This window comes from Plecotus auritus, assembly GCF_963455305.1.
Source record: "Plecotus auritus genome assembly, chromosome: 3".
In the NCBI taxonomy this organism is placed as follows: domain Eukaryota; kingdom Metazoa; phylum Chordata; class Mammalia; order Chiroptera; family Vespertilionidae; genus Plecotus; species Plecotus auritus.
This window is the reverse complement of record NC_137772.1, coordinates 7,577,009-7,603,048: the sequence shown is the minus strand read 5'-3', so window position 1 is coordinate 7,603,048 and position 26,040 is coordinate 7,577,009. Positions and strand designations below refer to the sequence as shown.

General features: G+C 44.7%; 1 protein-coding gene across 15 annotated transcripts in view; it reads right to left on the bottom strand.

Annotated features, from left to right (window-relative positions):
* TENM3 (teneurin transmembrane protein 3) overlaps positions 1 to 26,040 on the bottom strand; it is a 1,236,272-nt gene that overhangs the window by 432,112 nt on the left and 778,120 nt on the right. For 11 of the 15 annotated variants that reach the window (XM_080662244.1, XM_080662258.1, XM_080662255.1 and 8 more), the window contains one exon: positions 14,517 to 14,795. The exons of 3 other annotated variants lie outside the window; for them this stretch is intronic. In XM_080662244.1, the coding sequence (XP_080518370.1) occupies positions 14,517 to 14,795 (279 nt within the window). The remainder of the gene's footprint in view (positions 1 to 14,516; positions 14,796 to 26,040) is intronic. One more of the 15 variants, XM_080662250.1, reaches the window with a different exon arrangement.

The following is a 26,040-nucleotide window of genomic DNA, read 5'->3' as shown; positions in this document are numbered from 1 at the left end:
AGACTCAATGTAAAAAGGAGGAAAGAAATATAAAATATAAAAGTAAGAACATTTAAATAATGATTTGCTCTGGGGGTAAAAGTCAGTATTTCTAAGCATAAAAAAGCCACGTGTAAATAATATAGTTGACTATATTAAATTCTTTTTATATAAAAATATCTTAAAATCAAACTGAGGAAAATATTTGCAAAAGATTAAGATATGGATCTTTTAAAAGAGACAAAGTGTAATTAAGATGCTTTTCATATAAAACCACTTGCAATTCAATAAGAAAAAAGTATATCTATAATAATAAAAGAGTAATATGCTCATTAGACCTAACGTCCAACCGACGACGACTTTCCGGATGAAGTGCGGGCTGTGAGGGAAGCCTGGGTCCTGGGTGCCAGAGGGAAGCCGGTGCCAGCAGCTGGGGGAAGGAAGGCCTACTCTTGCATGAATTTCATGCATTGGGCCTGTAGTGTATGCATATATGTCTATGTCTATCATTATATAGTTGTATGTATATATATGTATTTGTACATGCATATATTGGCATATCTATATATAGTTATATGTGTATAATTTTTGTACTTGTATATGTACATGTACATGTGTATATATATAATTGTATATCTCCTGCACTTCTTCAACAAACTATGGATTGATGGAAAGAGACGTACTCCCCACTGCTGTTATCACCTGCTTGAAGTTTTTAATTTATTTGATAAGGATACAGCAACTTTGTGGCCATGCGTTTGCACTCTGAGCTGGAGTAAATACAGACTTCCTTGGCATCTAGAATCTCTAACAGGAGTGTACAGTGTAAGCAAGGGGGTGTCCTTCTAGACTTGAGGAACACACGTTTGGGCTATGCCCGCTCTTCTGCACGATGCCTGACCATTCATCGCTACTGTGCACCTGACACGTGTGCCCCAGAGCAGAGGCCTGCATTTAAGGAGATGTTTACACATATCAGAGCCTCCTGAAACTGAACCTGTCTCAGCAAGGCCACCTGAATACAAGGGGGAAAAGCAGAGTCCGCATCTCTCCCTTCACTGTCCTTATGTCCTGAGACCCATTCCTTCACATACCCCAATAGGATGATGCACAAAGGGCATAAACTGGCAATTCACAAAAGAAACACAAACAGTACACACACCTATAATGTAAGAATATATTAAACCTGTTAATCAAATGGATATAAATTACAACAGTAACAGATAGGTCTCAGCCATCAAATTGCCAGAATTTAGAGCATGACAACATTGGTTGTCGATGGCCTGTGGGAAGAAGGCACCTTGCAGTACTGCTGGTGGGAGTATAAATTGAAACAGGTCTGTCTGCAGGGCATTCTGACAGTGTATCAAAAGCTTTGGATTGCATATACCCTTTGGCTCTGATGCCCCACTTTCAAGAATTGATCCTAAGGTAATAATAGAATTAGTGGCAAAGATTTAGCCACTAGGATAGTTATTACAATACAATTTATAACAGTGAAACGATCTGTAATGAGGATGTTGCAGAATTTTAGATGTCCAGAATAGTGGATATGGGAAACAAATTATGGTCAATCACAGCATGAAAAAGTATTATGTAGTAGAAGACGATCTAATAACATGGGGAAACCTAGGTCAAAACAGAATGTGCCAATTTAAGATAAAGATTAAAAGTGTAAGTACCAATATAGAGACTAGTTAATATTATCCATTTCTTCTTTGTGTTGTCCGATAAACATAGAATGCTAAGTAATTAGAACGGATAAATTAAGGACATGAATTTAAACGTTCAGATATTTTATGTTTAAATCTGTTTAATCTCAAGTTCCATTTTTATCATTCTGTCCTTACCTTTCATTTTAATTGGGTGATTGAGGCAGAACAACGAAAATAATGATTAAACACTTAACAGACTCTAATGAGTATCGGAAGCCTGAGACTCTAAGTAGGCTCATGCAGACAATCGGGTTCACCTATATGCCCACTGTGTACCCTACAACCCGAGCCACGGTCTCCCCGTCACAGTAAATGACACAGTCCATTACGAGGGGATGTTTCAGACTTGTTTTCTGCAGCAACTGACATTTCACTCAAGCGCTTTCAAATCCCCTCGGAGCCGCCATCTGCTGTGTGGAAATTTGAAGGTCTCTCTCCGTGAACTTTAGCACCCACAGAAACCATGTGGAAGGGAAAGTTTACTGCCATTGATTGGTATGATATTAACCAATTCAAGACAAACCGATTATTCCGTTCAGTCTGATAATTCTTTCACCAAGACACAACTTTCCAAATGTCACTGTGCAAATGGCTACCACGCTGGCTGCTCACGGCCTGTTTCCATCTCTCCTGGGCATTCCCCTGGTGCAACACTGTTGTGTTTCCTGTTGGTTTACGATTCGGTCCCCTTTTGTGTATTTTTAAAAAATTAATGTTTAGTAATATCTCAAGAGTGTCCTGAAAATCCAATCTGTTATATAACTTTATGTTTGTAGGCATGCATCTTGTTTTTAAGCAAAAATAGACATTTAATATAGCTAGTGCAAAACCATGTGGCAGTTACTAAGGTGGAAACCCTTATTTTCTAGCTGTTAATTTAATCTTACCTGTTTATATGTGCCTGTTTACTTATTACATAGCTGTACATTTATGTATAGACCACGCACACATCAAGGATCATGGATGGAACGGGAAGGTACCCTGTATCCAGAGCAGGACAACAATCCTATTAGTTCAGGCTCCAGAGTTGAAAACTACCTGTTTTCCACTAGACAGTATGTGCTATGTTGTTGTTTTTTAGTTTTCTAGAACTATTTAAAATATATCAATTTTGAATAATAATGTACTTTCCCCAAATATTTTGATGACACAATGACATAGAACTTCAGTTCCATCAAATACCATCAATTTATACCACGTGACTTTATATTTTCTATGATTTTAAGCTGTATAAATAGACATGGATCTCTTTGAAGTATACGTTTTCTATGGCAAACACTAAACTAGTTATGTACACAAAGTTGCGAGATAAGAAGCTACCTTAAGAGATAAAAAGCTTCGAAGAATTCATAGCCACGTAAATTTGTATTCTGAGAATGCTCTGCTCCTGATCCCTCAGAAGCCAGACTCTATTAATTTCCTCCTGAATCGTCTTTGCTTTCACCTTCTCACTACTGCTCTTGCTCCTTGCCTTTCCTCATAAAGATGCTGACACACCCTCCAATGGAAACACATCCCCGCCCCGTCGCCTGGAGTTCCAGCCCAGGCCCCTGGGTCCTTAGTTGAGCTTTGGGAAGAGGAGCCTACACTTGCTGGCGCCACCTTCTAGGCTTGTGTCCACCTCTCTGCCCTCTGCACTTTGACCCCACTACCATGTCCACTAGCCAGAACTCAATTCCTCCCTTGCAGCCCCAGCGACAGGGACATTGCTGGCACTTAACCTGCGAGGCTCTCGGAAGGCGTGGCTCGGCTGATCAGGCCTGTCTCTCCTGTCTCCCGTGAACGGACGGACGTGGTTGTTCTCTTCTTGTCTCTGTGGACGGCGCCGCTGTTTCTTCAGTGGGTGCACCCTCTGTTCCCCGTGCTAAACAGTGATGGCCTCGGGACTTTCTCTTCGCTCCTCTTCTTTTCTCGTTCTGTTTGCTTTGAGAGGTTGAATCCTGCCCCACGGCATTCACTAGTCATGCACCTCCCTCAGTACAGGGCGGGCAGAGTAGGTTTACGGTTGTGAGTATGCAAGACAGTTTATTCTTGTGTTTTTATCTATTAATTATTATATTGCTTTTGCCCTGCTGGTGTGGCTAAGTGGTGGAGCATCGACCTATGAACCAGGTGGTCACGGTTGGATTCCCTGTCAGGGCACATGCCCTGGAGGTAGGCTCGATCCCCAATGATTCCCTCTCATCATTGATGTTTCTCTCTCTCTCTCCCTCTCCCTTCCTCTCTGAAATCAGTAAAAATATATTTGAAAAATACGGTATTAATTTTTATATGAACAACTGTAAATCTACTAGTATACATTTTTAAACAAAATATAACCATATATATATATATATCTGTAAACACATGTATATAGACATATACATGTATAATTGCTTAATAGATCCTGAACTTTGCTGTCACACAAACGCCTCAAATGCAACCTGTCCATGCCTGAATTACTCACTTTACCATGAACAACATACTCTAACCTCCAACTTGGATGATACTGTCACTACCCAGGCTTGCATATTCAAGGTCTTTTAAAATGTCTTCCTCCTCCCTAACCCCAAAGCAATGAATTAATCATCAAATCTTCATTCTATCGACTTGAATCCATCTTCCTTTTCCCCCAGATTCCGGATTCAAACTTTTATATGTTCTCACTTTGATCATTGTGATGTTACTTAATGGATGAGTTTGCTTTCAAGGGTAACCTCCAAGTCCATTCGATTTTCACTCGGCACCAACTTCGGTTCCAGGTTGAGGCACTGGCTGAGGAGAGCACAGAGCCACACCCCTAGAGCTCACCCTGTGGGAAAGGCCCTCCACCCTCCACGCGCCTCTGAGCTCTTTGTAAAATGTAAGCATGACCCTAAGATTCCACTGCGTGAAATCCTTCAGAGCCTCCCCATGACGGAGGGCGGGGGCGGGGAACGTCCGGCCAGGGGGTTGCATAGGCTCAAGAAATCATTTGGTCTGGCCCTGCCAAGGCATTAGGGGTGAGTTAATTAAATGTTTGGCCAAATATAACAGGCTAATTTTTAAGATGATAATTTTTTACAAGATATTGTATTATTTATTTTATGTAGTTCTGAGAATCTCTTTTCTTTTTTTGTTAATCCTCACCTGAGGATAGTTTTCCATTACTTTTTAGAGAGTGGAAGGGAGAGGGAGAGACATAGAGAGAGAGGCATTGATGTGACAGAGACATAATGATTGGATGTGGGTCGAGCCTGTAACCGAGGTACCAGCCCTTGACGGGAATCGAACCTGGGACCCTTCAGTCTGCAGGCTGATGCTCTATCCACTGAGCCAAACCGGGTAGGGCTAAGGTGCTCATTTTGTATGGTCTGAGAATGATGTTATAAATACCCAAATGGCCCTTGGCAGAAAAAAGGCTCCTGACCCCTGACCTAGAGGAAATTCCTCAGCAGGCCCTGAGGGCCCTTTGTGATGTGGTCTCGGCCACTTGTGCAGCCTCAGCGCTCATCCCTCAGTCCTCATCCCCACACCCTGCCCCGGCTCCGCACAGCTCGGGCTGCTGGATTTCACACTTTCTCCTTCACTGCTTTGTCTACATCTTAGGTTGTGACACACCCTGTAAGGCTGAGTGCCAATGCCACCTCCTCCTCCTTCCGGAAACCTTCTCTCCTCTCTGTTGGCAACAGCGTGCTCTGTGCTGACACTGACTGCATATTGTAACCCCACGTACCACACTCACATACAGTTATCATATCTACGTCCCTGTCTGCCCAACCAGCCTATGGATTTCTGGAAGCCAGGGACTGTTTGACACACTATTTCACCAACACCTGGGACAATACCCAGCATGCATTAGTCATCGAATGAAGATGCAGTTGATCTACTAAAAAGAAATCACAAGAAACCAGAAACACCAATCAGAAGAGATATATGCACCCCTATGTTCATAGCAGCACAATTTACCATAGCTAAGATTTGGGAACAGCCTAAGTGCCCGTCAGCAGATGAGTGGATTAAAAACTGTGGTTCATCTACACAATGGAATACTATGCTGCCATAAAAAAGAGGGAACTTTTACCATTTGCAACAGCATGGATGGAACTGGAGAGCGTTATGCTAAGCAAAATAAGCCAGTCAGAGAAAGATGAATATCACATGATCTCACTCATATGTGGGATATAATGATCAACATAATGTGATGAACAAAAATAGATCCAGAGACAAATGGCAGGGAGGTGGTGGGGTAGGGGTGGGGGAGTTAGAGAGCAACCAAAAGACTTGTATGCATGCATATTAGCATAACCAATGGACACAGACACTGGAGCAGTGGGGGCTTGCCCGGGGTGGGAATGGCTGGGGGGCTGGTCAGTCGGGGAAAAAGAAGACATATGTAAAATGTTAGACAATAACAAATAAAATAAAACAAAGTGTACAATTAAAATTAAAATAAAAAGAAATCAACTCAAAAAGTCTCCCCTCATCTTTGTTCAGTTTCCGTGTGCCTTGAAATGATATTTAAAGTCAAGGTAATATTCGTAAGACATTTTTAATTGACCTTTTCTCAAGTTTATATGCATCTGTATCCATTTTAATAGGCACTTAAAAGGCTCTTACACGTAGTTCATGTGCAGTCTATTCATTACAAAACACTATCTCAAGTCAACTGATAAATTCAGCAAAATCCCAGTACAAAGAGACCACTATTCACACCGCTCAGTAAGTATGTGTAAGGTTTTCATGGGGCGGGGAACGTCCGGCCCGGGGGTTGTATAAGGCCCAAGAAATCAGTTGGTCTGGGCCTGCTAAGGCATTAGGGGTGGGTGAATTAATTAAACGTTTGGCCAAATATAGCAGGCTAATTTTTAAGTTGGTAATTATTGAATATGTATGCAATGTTAATAGCAGCATTATTATGACTTGTGAAGGTGGCTATTGAGATATAGCTCTCACATTTTTTTTTTTCCGTGTCAGTGATAATCACATCAGTAAACCTGATTCAGCATTCGCTGATGCTCCGTTCATTCACTGAAACAACGTACTGCTACCACTGTGGTTCTGAAGGATATAAAAACACGCTCAAAAATCAAAGTAGCGACCATCACCAGTTTTGATATGTGCTTAGGATGCTTGACTTTGGATTCAAATCTACAATTAAAAATATTTAGAATTTAAACAGAGCGGGCATATGCTCTGTATACTGTGAGCAGAAGCACCTAGAACACACGCTGAGTTTTATAGAAATGGCAATGCTCTTGGGAAGATCTGCCAAAGGCCAGATCCGCTTAGAATGGAAGATATTAACGCGTGTAAATACGTCAGGGATAGCAACATGGTAGGAGACTTTACAGTCCTCTACATTCCAGTTCCCTAATACTAAGCTGAAAAAGTTCATTTAAATCATAACTTGCTGTGCTCAAGCAACTTGTAACAGGTCCAAGAAATGAATATATTTCATCCTTAAATGAAATATGAAAGTTTTTGCTAAAAGAGTGACAAGTTGCAATTTAAACTATAAATGTATCCCTATCAAGGCACCACAATTTTTTAAATATATTAGAAACTATTGGGCTATATTTTTGCAAAGCAGCACTTTAATTCGAAGCTTGATTTAATAACCACGCAACATATTACTTTTGCGATTTTTGACATCCCGGAGCACCTAACACATAAAATATAATTTACAGTCGTTGAACATGCCAGAATTGACCATTACATGCCAGAAGAGGGCCCATAATGGAATTTATATCCAAGTTATAGTTTAGTATGTGTAATGGAATCTCATAAAATTAGAATAACACTGAAACACCATTTATTTCTCGCAGCAAAGGAATTCCACCTTAATTCTCACAATCAATTTCCAAAGTGGGCTGAAAGGTTCTTGGAGGAGGTTTGAAGAAATGGAATTAGTATAGTTAGGCAAAATAGTATACTCTCTTTACATTATCCTCAGGAAACCCAAACATTACCCCCTCTGTGGCCAGAGCCAGGAGAGAAATGATGGGTGTCCCTGTGGGAGGATCACGGGTACATGACATCACAGGGCACCCCAATGCCACTAGCGGTTTCTCCCAAACTAGGCTAGAATTGAAATGGTAATAGACTAGCCACAAGTCCGCCCATTTCCTCTCTCTCACCGTACACAGTTGCTCAGAAAGAGAAAAAGTTACACTGTCCACCCTATCTGAGAACGCGTTTGGCCTGACATGATAATTTCAATGGCAAAATCGCTCAAGGCCTCTGTTGAGAGACTGAAGAAAGGTTATCACTACAATAGTTCACCCAATGGGTTGAAGGGGCATCCCTTTTTCCTTCTAAAGTACAATAACTTGCCCTAGCCAGTTTGGCTCAGTGGACAGTGTAAGGAATCGTCCCAGGTTCGATTCCCGGTCAAGGGCACGTACCTCGGTTGCAGGTTTGATCCCTGGCCCTGGTCAGGGCATGTGCAGGAGGCAATCAATCCATGGGTCTCTCTCATATCTATGTTTCTCTCTCTCTGCCTCTCCCCCTCCCTTCCATTCTCTCTAAAAATCAATGGAAAAATATCCTCAGGTGAGGATTAACAAAAAACAAAAGAAACAAAAATAAAATAAAGTACCATAACTCAACATTTAGACTTGATCTATCCACAAACAAAGTCAACTTATTGAAACACCTTTGAAAAGACAAGTCAATTGGTTCCTTGAAGTGCTTTAGTTGGCAAAGCAGGTATCTATTGCATGTAAAAATACTGCCCCTCAGTGTTAGACCCTCTGTTAGGCAAAGGAGCCCTTGATGCTTCAGGACAGTGCCTGGTTAGCGTGGCATGAGGGACTCCGGTCCTGTGGTAGGTGTATTGCTAAGAGCGCAGATGAGAGGCAGCCTTCCAGGACTGATTTCTTTGATGGTGTGAACTGCTGAGCATCAGTGAAATTGCCTTTTAATTGACAGGCTGTCTAAGCACCATGCCTTCCAGGGAAACCACTGCTTTTGAAATGTCCTCTGGCCAGGAGGGGAGGGCGATGCTAATGCCTTTGAAGTCTGTCGCATCACACTGATTCTCATCACCACTCAAGGTACAGCCACTTCATTACAGTAAACTAAAAGGACGTGGGGTTTTGGGGAAAAAGGAAAGAATCAATGCATGGTGACAGAAATCCCCGTGTCTGCAGATCACCAGTGCCCGCCCTGGAGGAGACAGGGATTCCCCTCATCTTCCCAAACATACCAACACCCCTCTAATGCGGACAGAGGGAGAGGTGGGGGGGGGCATTTCCTGTGGGCCAGAACTGTGTAGGTACCTGACATTCTTTATCTAACTTAAACTTCATAACCATTTAGGATGGAGATACAAAAATAATTTCCCATCCCCGGCTGGCATGGCTCAGTCATTGAGCATCGACCTATGAACCAGGATGTCATGGTTTAATTCCTGGTCAGGGCACATGCCTGGGGTTTCGGGCTCGATCCCCAGTGTGGGGTGTGCAGGAGGCAGCCAATCAATAATTCTCTATCATCACTGATGTTTCTCTCTCTCTCTCCCTCCCTCTCCCTTCCTCTCTGAAATAAATAAAAATATATTTTAAAACATAATAATAATTTCCAGCTTTTATAAGTACTAGGACCACACACTTAATCTGGAATTCATCCGACGCTCTATTCTGAGCATGTTGTATACCTGAACTCAATGGATCCCCATAACAAGCAGTAAAGACTGCATACTGTTTACCACGGTCTCTATTTTAGCCCTGTGGAATCTGTAGCACAGAAAGGTCAAGTATCTTGCCCAAGGTCACACAGCCCGCAGGTGGGAAACCAAGTCAAACCCAGGTGGTCTGCCCACTACAAGGTAACATTCTCAACACTGGCCCCCGATGGTGGATCTCGAGGTCCCGGATCACCATGAGGTACACGAGGAGTGCCAGTCCTCCTCCGGGTCTGCCTGACCTCACGGTCATGGCTTCTCCAGGGCGGGGAGGAGGCTGGAGACAGGGAGCAGGAGGAGGACCTGCAGCGGGAGGGCACGCGTCTCTAGAACTCAAGGTACAACCAGGCAGGGATGGGAATTTGGGAACTTGACCTTGGGGTGACTTAGAAACAAAGAGTCGGGCGTTAAAGAAAAGACTTAACCCCAACTGGCGTGATCCAAACCCAGGCATCTTCATGACACCACTCTGCGAGGTGACAAAGGACGCCCATACATGTTTGGGTTCTTCTGGGAAAAGATGCACTGTTGTTGTTGTTTTTTAGTTTTCTAGAACTATTTAAAATAAAATATCAATTTTGAATAATAATGTACTTACCCCAAATATTTTGATGACGCAATTTCATAGAACTTCAGTTCCCTCAAATACCATCAATTTATACCATGTGACTTTATATTTTCTATGATTTTAGGCTGTATAAATAGACATGGATCTCTTTAAAGTATACGTTTTCTATGGCAAACACTAAACTAGTTATGTACACAAAGTTGCGAGATAAAAAGCTACCTTAAGAGATAAAAAGCTATGAAGAATTCATAGCCACATAAATTTGTATTCTGAGATACAAATTTTATCTTAAGGCGGATGTTCTGAAAAAAAGTTCTTCGTTCCCGGCATCTATGGAGATAGCGGGAACGGAGGCCAGGTCACTTGCAAAGCTGAACAGTCGGACATCAGTCAGGACATCCGAGAAGGAAAGATGCCTGCATCAACCCACAGCAGGCTGCTGGTGTACCCTGGAGTAGGGCCTGCCCTCAGCTATTCCGTAACCTCGCAACAGCTTGCTAGGACCGCTGCCACTGGGTGGTCACCAGCCACTGGCCCTCCAGTGTTCGCCCTGGCGCATGGCAGTGTCTCAGGACAACAAAGACAACCGCGGCCATGGGCATGGGTCAAAAAAGTACGGACTTCATCTCCTTAATTTAGAACAAAATTAACACTTGGAATTCCATATAAAACTCAGTACACTGGAACGATTTTGCCTCCTCTAAACGCTTCCTTAATTTCAAACCCCCATGGCTGGGGAAGAGTTAGTTTTGCGAAATAATAAATTGTATCGCTTGTTTTCGAATCTCTGCTAACACGGAGACGTGTGACACGGTCCGAATGTTCTTCCACTCTCGGGGGGGATGCGCAGACCATCAAAATTTCATTAGCCTCCCAGCAGTTCCAGCGCCGTCTTCACTTGAACTGGTGGCCTCCTTATCAATAAATAAGTGAAATTTAATCCCTGTTAGTTGCTAAACTCTTCTTTGAAGTTATAACTAGAACATCCGGCACTCGGCTTGCATAATTTTACAAATGTTGAATAACATTTTTTTTTTTTCCTGGGGAAAACAGCCTTATTCATGGTTATTTCAAATGATGAACATAGTCAAGCAAACTCGCAGGCTCAACAGAAGGAAAACAAGTCCATGTCTGGTTCCCAAATTCCTCTCCTTTCGGTAGGATGGCCCGCACATGGCCTTCCCCTTTCAACTTTAGTCACGTAACAGGACTTGCAAGGAGACCACTCGAGCTCGCGCAGACTGGATAAAATGTAACAGTGACAGTAACTGGAAGCCAACGGCAAATGGAACTGGGAAATGAATCGTCTTTCAAAGCTGGAGCAATGGACATACCCGAGGAGGATAGAACTGAATTGTTTGTAGTAATTTTAGGTTGGAAATATTTGACGAGAAGGAGCAGTGATGCTAAAACACTGTATGAAATAACGTTTAGATATCCTATATTTAGGACATTTAAATATATAAAAGGCTAATATGCAAAGTGTCCCCTCGGGAGTTTGACCGGGAGACTGGGAGTTCCATCGCTCACTATGATGTGCACTGACCACCAGGGGGCGGTGTGGAACGAAGGAAGGCCCGGCTGCAGCCTGAAGGCCCCCATCGGTCCTGCTTGCTGGCCAGGCCTAGGGGCCCTACCCATGCCCAATTTGTGCACCAGGCCCCTAGTTGTTTTTATAAAGCTGTGAGAAGACCGTGAGTATGATTGCAACCTTTAGTTTTCACCATAACCTAGCTTGAGAGGAAAAAAAAAAAAGTCTTTTTTGTAGATGAGAAAAAAAAAAATCCTCAATACTCTTGTTTAATTCCATAATTCAAAATTCTAAGGTCCACTAAACACCTCAGAAAAGGATGCTTCCCCAGATCTTAACGTAATTAATTACTTGAAATGGAATCTTGTTCCTCCCGACTAGTCACTGGGAACTCAGGACCAATAAATTAATCTGAAACGTTCCCGCGGACACACATCTGAAATCTAGGACACAGCAGCAGGCAAAGCGGTCGCATCTACTGCATTTCCTGTGTTGTTTTCTTCCGTGAGCTGGCCTCTCTCGTTAGGAGTTCTTAGACCATCAAATTGTTTAACCAACAACCCCAGCCAAACCTCGGGAACAGAGTACGCACAGTGCCAGTCACCGCCCCACTCAGCACACATCGCTGTTGACACTTCATCCTCTCCCCTTAGCGACCCGTTCACTCCCCACAAAGGCTGCCAAAGGCCCTGCATTTCAGCGGGACGCCCTTGGCACCCTCCTCCGCCTCTCCCGCTTCCCAGCAACCTGGGGCCCTGGGAGGGCGCGGCCCCTCCTGCCTCAGCCCCCCAAGCACAGGCCCCAGGCTCGTCCTGGGAACCAGGTCCTCCTCTGGGTAACAGTCATCTGGCAACGGGGAGGGCTGGGGGTGTGGGCACGCCCAGGTCTCCCCCTCGCTTCCCAGGCACCCGGATGTTACACACTGGTAACTGAAGCTTGCATAGTTTGCAGTTTTATATTTTCTGCAAAGGGAAAATCTGGCAGGTGTTGGGGAATTCACTGCAGGATAGTTTTAGCAGGTATCTCATGTTTAAGAACAGTAACATTACTTTCTATTTTACCAACACAGATACCATAACAAGGTACCCTTATGAGAGAGAGAAAGCGACGCTCCAGAGCAGCCGTGGGCAAACTACGGCCCACGGGCCGGATCCGGCCTGCTCGGCTGTTCTATCCGGCCCACGGAGCCAAAAGAGCGAGCGGAGGGTTCTCTTGCTCTCCCCTCCGCTCCTTTACTTTGAATTTATATTAGTTCACACAAACACTCCATCCATGCTTTTGTTCCGGCCCTCCAGTCCAGTTTAAGAACCCATTGTGGCCCTCGAGTCAAAAAGTTTGCCCACCCCTGCTCCAGAGGCTGTGGGTAGGCAGGGCAAGCTGGCCCAGCGTGGAAAAATACCCAGCGGACGCCCAGCGGGGCGCCTGCCATGCGGAGAATCAGCCCCGGAGGCGCCAGCCTCCCGCGTCCTGCTCTTCTTCCCACAACCATCATAAAAGCTGTCGTGCATTTTAGGGACACCAAGTGCCAAATGCTACATTGGAATCTAAGCATTGCATCTGCGGTCGCTTAGGGACTGTTACGGGCACACGCAGGCGGACAGGAAGCACAGGTGATGCCAAATCGCATGTATGTATGGTGAGTGGCTTCTGAGTCCACCACGAACATGGATGGAAACCTGGTTTTCCCGAGGTGGACGGCTTAGCAGGGGAAGTGGAGGTGTGGGATCCTAAGACGCATGCTGTCGGCAAGCACCGCGCCTGTGTTCTCTGGGGTTGGAACAAAGCCCGCCTCCACCCGAAGCTGACCCTTCCACAGTGAACAGAGTGAGTGCGCCCGGTTAACTGATCTTGACCTTGGTCTAATGCGCTAAAGGATGCCACGTAAGACACTGCTTACCCTGGCTGAAACTCCACTGCAGTTTCATAACCAGAAAGAAGAAGATGATGCTGAAGGGGGGCAGGTGCTGGGGACCATCTCACACTGTCCCCGAGCTGACGCGGGAACAACACACCGGCTTTCCTATCACAAAGCAAAGCGGCCAGATTCGCTCAGCAAATGATGAAAACGAAACATCACTGGCAAAACAACGGCCCTTCTTTTCACACGGCACGCGATGCCTTCATTTTAATTCCCTCTTTGCTCTCTGGGGCGGGGTAGCCGCAGAGCAGTCACAGCTGGACTGAGGAGCGAGGGCCCTGCCCGCATGAAATGCGGAAGGAGAGACGCCGTTTTGTGGTCCGCTGCATTGGTGCTGACGCCCCAGTTCTTCCTAAAAGCGGCGCCGACTGAAAATTAAGTTTTCCTTGAAATCTATTATCGCGTATACATTAACCGTCCCCTTCTCCCGCATTGGGCGGCAGTCAGAGAGAAAGTCCCAGCACTTTCTAGAGGCGTTTTTCCTTACCACATGCACAGCTGCTGTCTGGATGGCCTGAAATCCAATTTTGCGCGTGGATTTAATTGCATAGTAATCCAGCCCCCGAAGCACATCAAAGGCCACACTGCCCCTCCTCCCCCAAGATTTCAATTGCTCTCATCAACTAGTAAGTCTGAAGCATGATCAAATTTGTTCTTCAGACACTTGAGCCCGGTTAATAAACCATTCTGTGTGCTCACTCATCCATCCTAAGATTCCGCAACTTCTTTGAGATGTCTTCAAGAGGAATCTACAAAGACATGTTTGATTGCAAGCTGGCTCTGGGGAAAACTCCATCGCCTCTTGCTTTGAGGCCCCACAGAGGATAATGGGTGACATGGTCCAAGATAAGTCAAAGCTAATCTTTTTTTTCTTCTTCTTCTGTACACGATTAAACTGTCTTTCAAAACGATAGCGAACACAGCACAGACCCCTTGCGTAATTGAACAATCTCATTTTGAATATTGATCTTTTTTCCCGGCGGGGGGGGAAGCATTGGTCAAGGTCACTTCTCAAGTTCTACTGCCTTAAAAACAATAAGGCAGGAGGAAGAAAGAGAAGGCAGGACAGGAGGAAAGAAGAGAGAAAGAAGAACAAGCCCCATCGCCCAGCAACACAGAAGCCCTGAACGCCGACATCGCAAAGCCAAAGGCGGACTCACCGCTCTCGCTGTCCGACTTGTTCTCGTGCTCCGTGTCGGTGAGGGTGAGGGCCGAGTTGGACCGGCTGGACAGGCAGGAGCTGCGGCCGGACTTGACGCCCCGGCCCCACAGCCGCATGGCGTGCTCCGGGGACATCACCGCTTCGTTCTCGGTGTCGGCGTCGGACCCTGCACTGAGAGAGTAACCTCTGTGGGGCAGCCCCATTTCCGCACAAAAGGCCAGTCCTCTTCGAGTTGCTGGTTCACACACGCCTAACTGCCTTAGGGTAAAATTCTGTCCTGATTAGGGGGAAAAAGAGACAACAACCAGTGAGTATACGTTCAGCTGTGGCTTCAGTGCTTTTGTTTTCTTTAAAGAAACTCTCCAAAAACACACCCGCTAGCATCCAGGTTTTTCAGCTATAGGCACCAGGTGTTTACATGAACGCGGCATGGCACAGGGGCAGCCGTGGGCAAACTACGGCCCGCGGGCCGGATCCGGCCCGTTCGGCTGTTCTATCCGGCCCGCGGAGCCGAAAGAGCAGAGGGTTCTCTTGCTCTCCCCTCCGCTCCTTGACTTTGAATTTATATTAGTTCACACAAACACTCCATCCATGCTTTTGTTCCGGCCCTCCGGTCCAGTTTAAGAACCCATTGTGGCCCTCGAGTCAAAAAGTTTGCCCACCCCTGGTAGGGGGTGCGATTATGGAGGGTCAGGGGTGGGCCTCCCCGCTGACTCTCCACACACCCCACCTAGAGCCGCTTCGTCAACCTTTTAAGCCATAAGCACCCCAGAGAGGTGGGCTGGTGAGCCCGAGACCAGGCAAACCCAGCCCAGAGGAAGGACGTGCTCTCAGGGGTGGAATTTAGCTTGGCAGACTTCCGGAGCAACAGAAAGCGTCAGAATTATTTTCTGTGTCCGGGTGCTGGCCTCAAACAATAGGGTTTTCCCACCCAGATGTTACCTCTTTGGAAGAGAAAAGATTGCCCTCAAGAGTAAGTAGAAAAAGGGGCTGGCCAGTCTTTAGTGTACCTTCTCACCTTAAGTTCACCACCCATACAAGCATGTATCATGCGTGTACATATACTCAGTTTCCGAGTATAATATCTTGAAAATTTGCCGACATCTGACTTTCTAAATGTTTTGCTTTCATCACCACCTGGACACCTGTATTGATTAGGGCAAACCGGTTCTTGCAAAGAAAGTGCACTCTGAACACATACCGGGAGTATCACGTACTAAAAAATTAATGGTAAAATCACGTCCCCCACAGAATACATGGCTGTGAGCCCTGCAGGCCTTTGCTAATAAATGGAGCATATTAAAACTCCTGACACTGCGATAAGTTAAAGCAAAAGTGTTTAAATTAGGTGACACTTTCAGATGACCGCTGTTATTAATGGCGTCTCCAATTCTGAACTTATTTTTGAAATTTTGCACGTTTGTGATACTATGGATGAGAAGGCAGAGACGTGTTTGCTGGTAGTATGTAGGTACAGCTGGCTCTTCTGTGTCTGTGGCTGGCATGGGATAGCCTGAGACTTAGGTGCCACCCAGAATCAAAATAACATGGAAAGAAAATAGTACAAAAAGACTGATTTAAATGCTGCCACATAATGCAAACTGTTTAAGTATAGTGAGCATTTATAGTACTCCTAGATTTCATCTTTCTATGGCTGTTTCTTAAAGGTCATTGGCTGGTGTGAGAAATAACATAGATTATACAGGGATTGCAAACGTAGGTTTGTAGTTGTAGTACCAACAAATAATACAACAATTAATAATTAATAACACAAGGATAAACTCTGTGCTTCGCATACTCACAAACACAAACCTACTTTTTTGCCCACCCCTGCATATTAAGGTATTATGTAGTATTTGTGATAAAATAATATGTAGAATCTTCTAGAAAACGAACCAAACCTGAAGCACAGTACAGTAACTATTGGGTGGTAAAGGCATCAGCGCCCTCCAGGCCTCCGCACATTTGAACCGTGTGGTTAATCGCTTGACTCTGTGGTCACATCATAAGCTGGAATCGGCTACATCTCGGCCAGACTTCCAAATGGATTCTGACAATGACCCTCATCAATAATGAAAATCTGCTGCTACAATTAGCTGCCAATCAAACTGTGCTTACCAGAGAGATGCGCATACGTATCTGAACCAAAAAGTATGCGCAAAAAGGAAGTAGCAAAAAAAGAAAAAAGTGGGGAGGAAGACGGGGAAATAGCCTGCTGACCGTGAGCCAGTGGCCAAGCTTCCTGAGTTTAAGAGTTAGTGTGGATTGTCCTTATAAATCCACATCCCACGAAGGTCAAGGTCACGGACAGTTAATGGAGAGGCTGTGGAAGAGCCTTCCCTGTTGTTACTTATACTGTATGTCACATGTAAAGTGGGGAGAGGGGGAGGAAGGGGCTAAAATAGTTAACTATTACCATCCGACATGCTGATGTTTCAAAATAAGCACACAATCTCATGTTTAAAGGGTGAAAATGAATGATAGGATCCTTGGCATCTTTCCTGTCTTTGGGGAGGTGCCCACATTGCAGAATAAAAATAAGAGAAGTTAAAAGACAATAAAAACTCCCTTTCGAGTCTCCGAAATGTAACTTGAAACGTTTCCAGATTATTGACTTTTCACACTGTTGCCATCTTGATGCAAAAATCTATGAGGTGAAGAAAAGCAGAAAACTGCCGTCTTTGCTATTGGTTATCCGGGTACGTAAACACAATTCACTTTGCAAATGAGTGTCTAACCGATGATCCCTATGAATTGTTATGTGGTGCATCCCAAACTCCTTAAACACCAGAGCCTGGGAAATCAATGTCTCAGTGACGCAAGACTCCTAAGGGCTGCTTCTGAAAGGCAAGCTAGCAGGCAAGCTGTTGGGTTCCCTTGCCGAATTCAAGTTTGCTTTTGTTTCCACTAGGAAGGAACACTGAACTTGACCTCCAATGAACCTAACGTAAAGCCAGTGACTAGCTGTGTTCCAGTCACTGTATCACCCTACTTTTTCATCGTTCTGGACTATCATGGCTTGGTGTAAGCGATGCTTTATGTAAACGTGACAGCATTAAAGAAAGGCTAAAGAAGACACAGGTTAAAAATAACCCCCTGGATAAATGACAGTAATGATCATAGAGAAATGTGCAATTCAAGGGTGGACAGAGGATCATTGTCAAGTCACTTCAGAACAGCCACCCCACCCCACGTTCAGGGCATCTCTCTTCGCCAGGCCTGCCTCAGTGCTTCAAATTCTGCTCTTGTCATTAATCCTTTTGGGTGGTAGATGCTTGCTTGTAGGATTCCGTGCTTTGATACAAACACCTATTTTACTAGAACTAGAGGCAGGTGCACAGACTCGGGCACTCGGGGTGGGGGGTGGGGACCCCTCAGCCTGGCCTGCACCCGCTTGCAGTCCGGGACCCCTTGGGGGATGTCCACCTGCCGGTTTAGGCCTGCTCCCTGGGCCTAAGCTGGCAGTCAGACATCCCTTTGGCAGCCCAGGAGCCCTCGGGGGATGTCTGACTGCAGCTTAGGCCACTCCCCGAAGCAGGCCTAAGCTGCATAGGACATCCTTAGCACCGCCCAGGAGGCAGGAGAGGCTCCCGCCACCGCCACTGCACTCGCAGGGTCAGCCTGGCTAGTGGCCGAGCGGAGCTCCCCTGTGGTAGCACACTGACCACCAGGGGGCAGCTCCTGCATTGAGCGTCTTCCCCCTGGTGGCCAGTGCATGTCACAGCGACCAGTCAATTTGCATATTACCCTTTTATTATATTGGAGGACTAGAGGCCCAGTGCATGGATTCGTGCACTGGGGGGGTCCCTAGGCCTGGCCTGAGCCCTCACGCAATCCAGGACCCCTCAGGCGATGTCAGACTGCCAGTTTTGGCTCAATCCTTGCAGGCCAGGCTGAGGGACCCCACTGGTGCATGAATCTGTGCACCAGGCCTCTAGTATGCATATAAGATCTTTGGTCAATCTTTTCGCGCCCTCCCCTCTTCCCTCTTCCCTCTTCCCTCTTCCCTCTGAGATTCATCAGTCTGTTCCATGTTTCCATGCCTGTGTATTGAGCGTCTGCCCTCCTGGTGATCAGTGCGCATCATAGCTACCGGTTGAACGGTCGAACGGTTGGTCGGTCGCTTAGACTTTTATATATATATAGATACATTTGTCTATGAGGTTATTTCCCACAATGCAGCAGTGTTTAGCAAGATGGGCCAGCAGCTAGAAAGCACACGCAGGCAGTGTTAACCAGCAGAGGGAAGATGAGCAAAGACTGAAGGTCATTCTGAAGGTCATTGCAGCCAGAGGGCTGGGGGGTGGGAGGTTGTTGAGGGAGGACTTCAAGCCACTGCTAAGTGGAAAGACAAAGGCAGAAAAAGGCAGCAAAGGTGCGTCTGAATCCAGGCTGAAAACCTGACCATCACATCTTACGTCAGCTTTGGCTTTAATAGACAAGGAGATAAGGATGCATTTATTTTATTTGCCATGGCTTCTTCGTATTAAGGTCTTTGCAACGGTTCTCATGGCATTTCCTTAATTTCTTTCTTTGCCCTGTGGAGTCTCATGTGAAGTCTGTTTGGCTGAGGCTGGTGCAATCAGTACTAATGTCCTGCATGTTGAATGTTGGTGACCTTGATCAGCAGGGCCAACACAGTTTCCCACTGCAATTTGAAACAGTCCCAAAACAATAAATTGCAGCCAGAGTCAAGTCCACCAGAGGACGAAATCCATTGTGATTAAAAGGTGAGTTTAGCTTGGATGAGATTAGACATTTTTATTTTATGACACTCATACATTTGAAAATATGTAAAGGAAAAACGGAATGAACACAACCTAGGAAGGCTGTATCATTAAAAAAAAGCCCACATTTTCAAAAATGAGTGAGGGCATGTGACCAGGTGGAAAAGACCACGTGAGAACAAATGTTTCACATGAAGCTGGCACATGCACGCTAGCCCTGTCACAGAAGAAGGGGATTGGATAGCGATTTGGCCTCTTCCTCGTGCAATGTCTACAACCTCGTCGGAGCAGGGACGGCTTTGTCAAAGCCGCAATGCGATGATGTTCACCACCAGGCAAGACATCTACTAGTGAGTTCAAAAGAACAAGACTCTACATGAGGGACATGAGTGCAACTGTCATCACACTTTGGTCACCCTCCAAAGGAACCTTGTACCCGCAATCTGTCATCTCCCATTTACCCTCTTGTTCTCCCTTTCTCCCGAATCCTAGGCAACCAGTAATTTACTTTCTGTCTCTATAGATTTACCTATTCTGGACATTTCAAATAAAAGCGGTTCTACAATGTGTGGGCTTCTGCGACTGGCTTCTTTTCCTTAGCACAGAGTTTTCAAGGTTTATCCCTATTGTAGCATGTATCAGTACTTCATTCCTTTCTATGCTCGCATAATATTCCATTGTATGGATAGACCACAGTTTATCCATTCATCAGTGAGTGGGCATTTGAGTTGGTACCACTTCTGGGCGATTTCAATAAAGCGTGTACAAATCTTGATGTAGACATATGCTTTTCTTTCTCTTTACTATAAACCTATGGGGATGTTGTTGGGTCAGGTAGTTGCTCTCGGTTTAGCCTTTTGAGGAAGCACCAGACTGTTTCCCACGGTGACTGTACACTTTGACATTCCCACCAGCAGCCTATGAGGGCCTTGATTTCCACATGTCCTCACAAACACTGGTTATCATTGCTATTGTCGATTCTCTCCTGTGCCACACGGCAACTCTGCAATGAGGAGGTGGGCTATGGGGCATGGGTATTTGAAATCTGGGGTACAAACCAAGAATCCCTGTTCTCCTAAAAGCAGGTGATCCCGTGGGCCTGCTCTGAGAACCCATTATTACTTTATGCTGTCATTTTTTCCTTTGCCTTCTATGCTGCTTTAGTACTTGAAAATATTTTTTCTATTAAAATTAAAAATACGTTCTAGATCAAAAAGGCTACTTTATTTGAGATGATATCCTATAGAAATAAAATCACCTGATCCTAAATATACCAGTTTACTATGGCACTGTTGCAAAAATTAAATTAATTGGAAAGTGTACCGTAAAGGGAGTGGCTGAGTTGGCTGTAGACCCCTTGCATGTGGCTAGCAGACAAGACAGAGTGAGGCTGCGCCTATATCCTCAGATCTGGAGGGAGGCCTATTCCATATATTTTAAATAAAAAGACAAGTTGCGCAGTATGATCCCATTTTTGGAAACTAAGGTAGAGAGCCAACGAATTACATAAGTGCTTCTGGTTTTGAGCATGAATAAAAGTGAGGAAAGTTAAATAAGTGTCCTGATGGATCATTTAGAAGGAGCTGTAAGTGAAGGAAATTAATAATCCTTTATTTTATAGCTCTGAATTTTTACTTTTCATAATTTCACTAGTTTAAAAACATAAAGAAAAATTAAAATCTATCTTCTTTTTAAAACTATATTTTCCTGACTTGCTGCTTAATAGCTTCTGTTCAGTAATTAGAAATAATTAATTCGTTACCTTCTCTTGGAGATGCTGGGCTTTAAAAACCCTTCCTCATTTATTGTAAAGAAATGAAGTAGTGTAAGAAAGATAGGAGCAATGTTCATCTCTCATCAGTTCTTGAAATATCATTTCACTTCTTCCTTTCCCCATTATCATATATGGATTTTTTAAAAAGATAATATACTTATTATACGATAACAACCACTTATTATATAGTAACAACCCCAAAACTGAGTATGGGAGATGGACAGAAGAATCAATAGAAATTTAATACACAGAAATAATCTAGACTTGTCTTCAGGTCTTTTCCTTTGTAATTGTGAGCTTGGGTGGAGTTATCTGTTCTCAGACATGGAGTGACATCTCCTCCAAGCGTGCAGTGTAACACAAAACTACAAATTGGGCAAACAGCCCGTATTTGATATTTGTAGAATTAGTGTCACCACCACCTTATCTGGAGTTCCCTTTCCTGCTGTGTTTGCAAAATGATAAGGAGATCACACAGTAATAGAAATGTATGTAACTTTTCCCCTTCAAGTCCTAATGCATATTTTATGGGACACTCCAAACGCTTTAACCTTCTTAAGTTAAATTTGTCAACTGTTTGAACAGAATACCCATCTTTGAACATGCAATAGAAATTTCAATGAGGGTATAAATCTTTACTTATAAGTCCCTACACAAAACTACATATTAAAAATGACTCTACCCGGCAAAGCTATCATTTAGAATCGAAGGACATATAAAGAGCTTCCCAGACAAGAAAGAGCTAAAGGAGTTCTTCATCACCAAACCTGTATTACATGAAACATTGAAGGGTCTTCTTTAAGAAGAAGGAGAAAAAAATATGAACAATAAAATGGCAATAAATACATATCTATCAACAACTGAATCTAAAAAAAAAATAATAAATGAACAAGCAGAACAGAAACAGCCTCATAGATACTGAGAACATTTTGATGGTTGCCAGATGGGAGGACAAGCGGGGGATGGGTGAAAAGGGGAAGGAATTGAGAAGTACAAATGGGTGGTTACGGAAGAGGCGTCGGAGGGGCAGTTCAGCATAAGGAATATAGTCAGTGATAGTCTCAGAGCTATGTAGGGTGTCAGATGGGTATGAGAGTTATTGGGATGATCCCTTAGTAAGTTAGATAATGTCCAATCACTGGGTATACACACCCGAAACTAATATAATAGTGTGTGTCCAGTGTCGTTGAAAAATAAAAAAATGGTTTAAATTAAAACAATAAAATTAAATGAACTTGATGAGAAGCATGAGAAGGAAAACCCGAGTGAGTATGTTTGTGAGGAGAGAAAGCAGGTTTGGAATGGAAGCCCCGAGCAGAGGCCTTTCCTTCAGGATGAGACTTGGGAAGCCCCGCGGGAGGGCAGACGCATGCACCGCAGGTCTGATGGCTCCAATGGGAGCATGCAGGTGCCGGGTCTGCTCCTGGGAAGGAAAGCATCTTCCTAAGCACCCACGGTGAGGATTTCTCTTCCCAGCCACAAGAGCGCGCGTTTCTGATCCTGGCAATCCCTTGGCGTTGGACACACAACTTTCGAACTGGTTTTGATCAAATGCATTCTGGAGACGAATTTGCTTCTTACTTTTACTTAGTAATTACTGCTGTGGAAGAATCTAAGACGCAGGGATGACAACGTGCCCACAACAGACCTGCTGCCGTCTGCTAGCGGCGCTGCAGGAGGAACTGGGATAAATACGCGTGGGGTTTGGCAGGAAGCAGCAGCTAAGCAAGAATCGTGAAGGAAGCCCTAGCCGGTTTGGCTCAGTGGATAGAGTGTCCCGGGTTCGATTAGGGTCAAGGGCATGTACCTCGGTTGTAGGCTCATTCCCCGGGAGGCAACCGGTGGGTGTGTCTCTCTCACATCCATGTTTCTCTCTGTCTGTCTCTGCCCCTCCCTTTCACTCTCTCTAAAAAAAACAATTGTGAAGGAAGTTGTGCAGTGATTCACAACGTGGATCCCCAACTGGCCATGCGGCCAGGAACCAGGTCCAAGTTCAGCAGGGAGTAGGGGCTCAAGACAGCAGTCCAATCAAGACCCAGGCAGGGGGAAAGGGTTACCCCCCCCCCCTGTGTCAGGAGGAGGGCCCTAAGCCATCTCTATCTACTCACTCCTCTGGTAGGTAATCTGCAAAACCAGCTGGCCGCCGAGCCACAAAGAAGCCCTTGCCCACTTACCAGCCCCAATCAGTTAAGCATCAGTGGGCAGGGGAGCTGGGGAGGGAGCGAAGGAGGGAAACATTAACTGGAAACAATGATAAGCTGGGGCTCTTTAACTGGGGTTCTTAAGTGCAGAAGTTTAAGGTTGGGCAAACATGACCTTCTAAACCCTCTAATCCCGCCGCTGACATTTATAGTGACTGAGGCGGATTCATCATTGTGATCTCCCCATGAATCATTGTAAGGAGTTAATATTTAAAAGTCATAAACTTCGGCGTCTCAGTAATTAGCCCAGTGGATCTGATTAATGCTGCAGGTTTTGGTCTTTCTTTTTACCACCCTGTTTTCACAAAGAAAGCCCGTCAGGAGGGTTTGAGAAAACGCGGAAAAGGGTGTGGATTCCTCTCGTGTTTGCGTGATGACAGAGGTGAGGAGGAACGCCGGGGAAATGAAACATTTGGGGCAGAACTGGAAATTCATAGCAACATTAGGAGCTGAATGGTAAGACCATATGGTCATATTTCTTTTGAAGTCTAGGATCAGTTCCCATTATTCACCATAATGGCATCCAAGACTAAACTAAATCGCAGTCTTTAAAATTAAAAGCATTTTACTCTTGGCTCTCAAATCTTCCTCTTTCGCGATTTCCAACATGCCCGAATGTGTCATCTATTTTCATAATGCAAAAAAACGCAAATAAATAACATAGAAATAGGAAGATTAAGAGAAAATAATGTATCTCCGTCTCACTTCCAAAGCGGAATAAAATGGTACCGGAAGACACAGAATTAGCGTCTTTAAAGCCTTTATTCGTATTATTTTCACATCTGTCCAAGGCCACCGGTGGCATTCTAAAATGATATGTGCTCCTTTCATGGTTTACATTGAACAAATAGGAATTTAATTCTGCTGACCTGTCTGGAACATGTAGCATGGAGAAAGATTTTAAAATCATTTAGCATTTTAGTGATATTCCAGCAATAAAGCTGTCAAAGAAAATACTCTATATCTCAGAGCTAAAAATGGGCGCTTTTTTTTTCTACTTGGAAATTGATGGAAATATCTCAAAGGCACAGTCCCACGTGTATGTCACCAGCCCCTCATCCTCCCTCAGCACGATCCTGAGTGGGCTGTGGATGCCACTGCCTTCCTGGGACAAGTGTCTTTTTTTTTTTTTTTAAATATATTTTATTGATTTTTTACAGAGAGGAAGGAAGAGGGATAGAGAGTTAGAAACATCGATGAGAGAGAAACATCGATCAGCTGCCTCCTGCACACCCCCTACTGGGGATGTGCCCGCAACCAAGGTACATGCCCTTGACCGGAATCGAACCTGGGACCCTTCAGTCCGCAGGCCGACGCTCTATCCACTGAGCCAAACCGGTTTTGGCGGGACAAGTGTCTTTATCCAGCAAAACCTGACACGCAATGGCAGCAGCGACCGCTTCTAGGAGGACCGAGGCTCAGCAGGGACAGCGTGAGCTGCCCCAGCACCAAAGGAAGCGTCACCGCTCCTGAAGCTGGAGGACGGGAGAACACGAACCCCAAACACTCCACGAGCAAGCACAGCCGCTTCACATGCTATTAGCTTCTGTCCTTTAAGGGACTGCTGCGTAGGTAACTTTTCTTGGCAGGGAAATCCACAAATCTGAAGCGCACACTTCAGTGCATTTTACCAAATGTATCCACCAGGAGCCCAAACAAAATGGGGCACATCTAACACCCCCCCCTAATCCTCCCATCCCCACAGTCAACCCCCAGCCCCACAGGCAACCGGGGCCCTAACTTATCGGACTACAGATTCGTATTTTTTCTGTTCTTGAGCTTTGTATAAACGGAGTCAGACAGGATGAACGCTGGATCCTTTTGCCTACTGGAATGTTGTTGAGATTCTCCCTGGCTGTGGGGGTATCAATCAATGCGTCCTTCTTTCGTACGGCCACGTTGTAGTCTACCGCAGGAATATGCTACGATGTTTTGCATTCATTCACTTGGTGATTCCAGATTGGGCCGGTTATGAATACAGCTGCTCTGAAGATAAGCTGTCATTTGTGATGGGTAAATACTTGGGACACAAACTGCTGGGTCAAGGGGTTGGGGGAGATGTTATTTTTGACTTTATGTAAGAAATTGCCAGTCTCTAAAGAAATGGTGCCTTTTTTTTAAATTTTACGCTCCCATCAGCAATGTATATGAGAGTTCAGCTATTCCACATCCTCCCCAATATTTGGTGCTCTGGATCTTGTAATTGTAGCCATTCTCATGGGTGAGCGGTAGTGTCTTACTGTGCTTTTATTTTTCAGTTCCCTGATGGCTAATACTGTTGAGCATTTTTTCATGTGCTAATTAAACATTTTTGTCATTTCTACGCAGTTTCGTCACAAGATTTCTGCCCATTTGAAAACTGCACTTTTGGTCATTGATTTATGGGAGCTCTTTATATATTCTGGATACAAGTCCTTTGTAACACATGTATGTATATGTACAACTTTCAGATTGCATCTCGCCTTTTTATTTTCTTAAGGATAGCTTCTGACGAGTAGGAGTTTTAATTTTGATGAAGTCCGGCTTATCATTTTTTCCCTCTTATATTTAGTCCTTTTTATGACTGCTTCAACTACCCATGCTTACTCCATGGTTGCAAACACACTCAAGAACACATTTCCTTGTTTGCTGTGGTTTTCAAAGTGTTTTGTAGAAATGAGGTGACATAATCGGAAATGATGGGCTTTGATCCTGGGTATTTCCGGCTCTGGAACTCACCAGCTTTGGGCTGAGGGATGTTTTAAGTGAATTTTGGTCTCAGTTGGATTCATCTGAGTCAACATGGACTTAGAGGACCTCACAGACCTTCCATCAGATCCG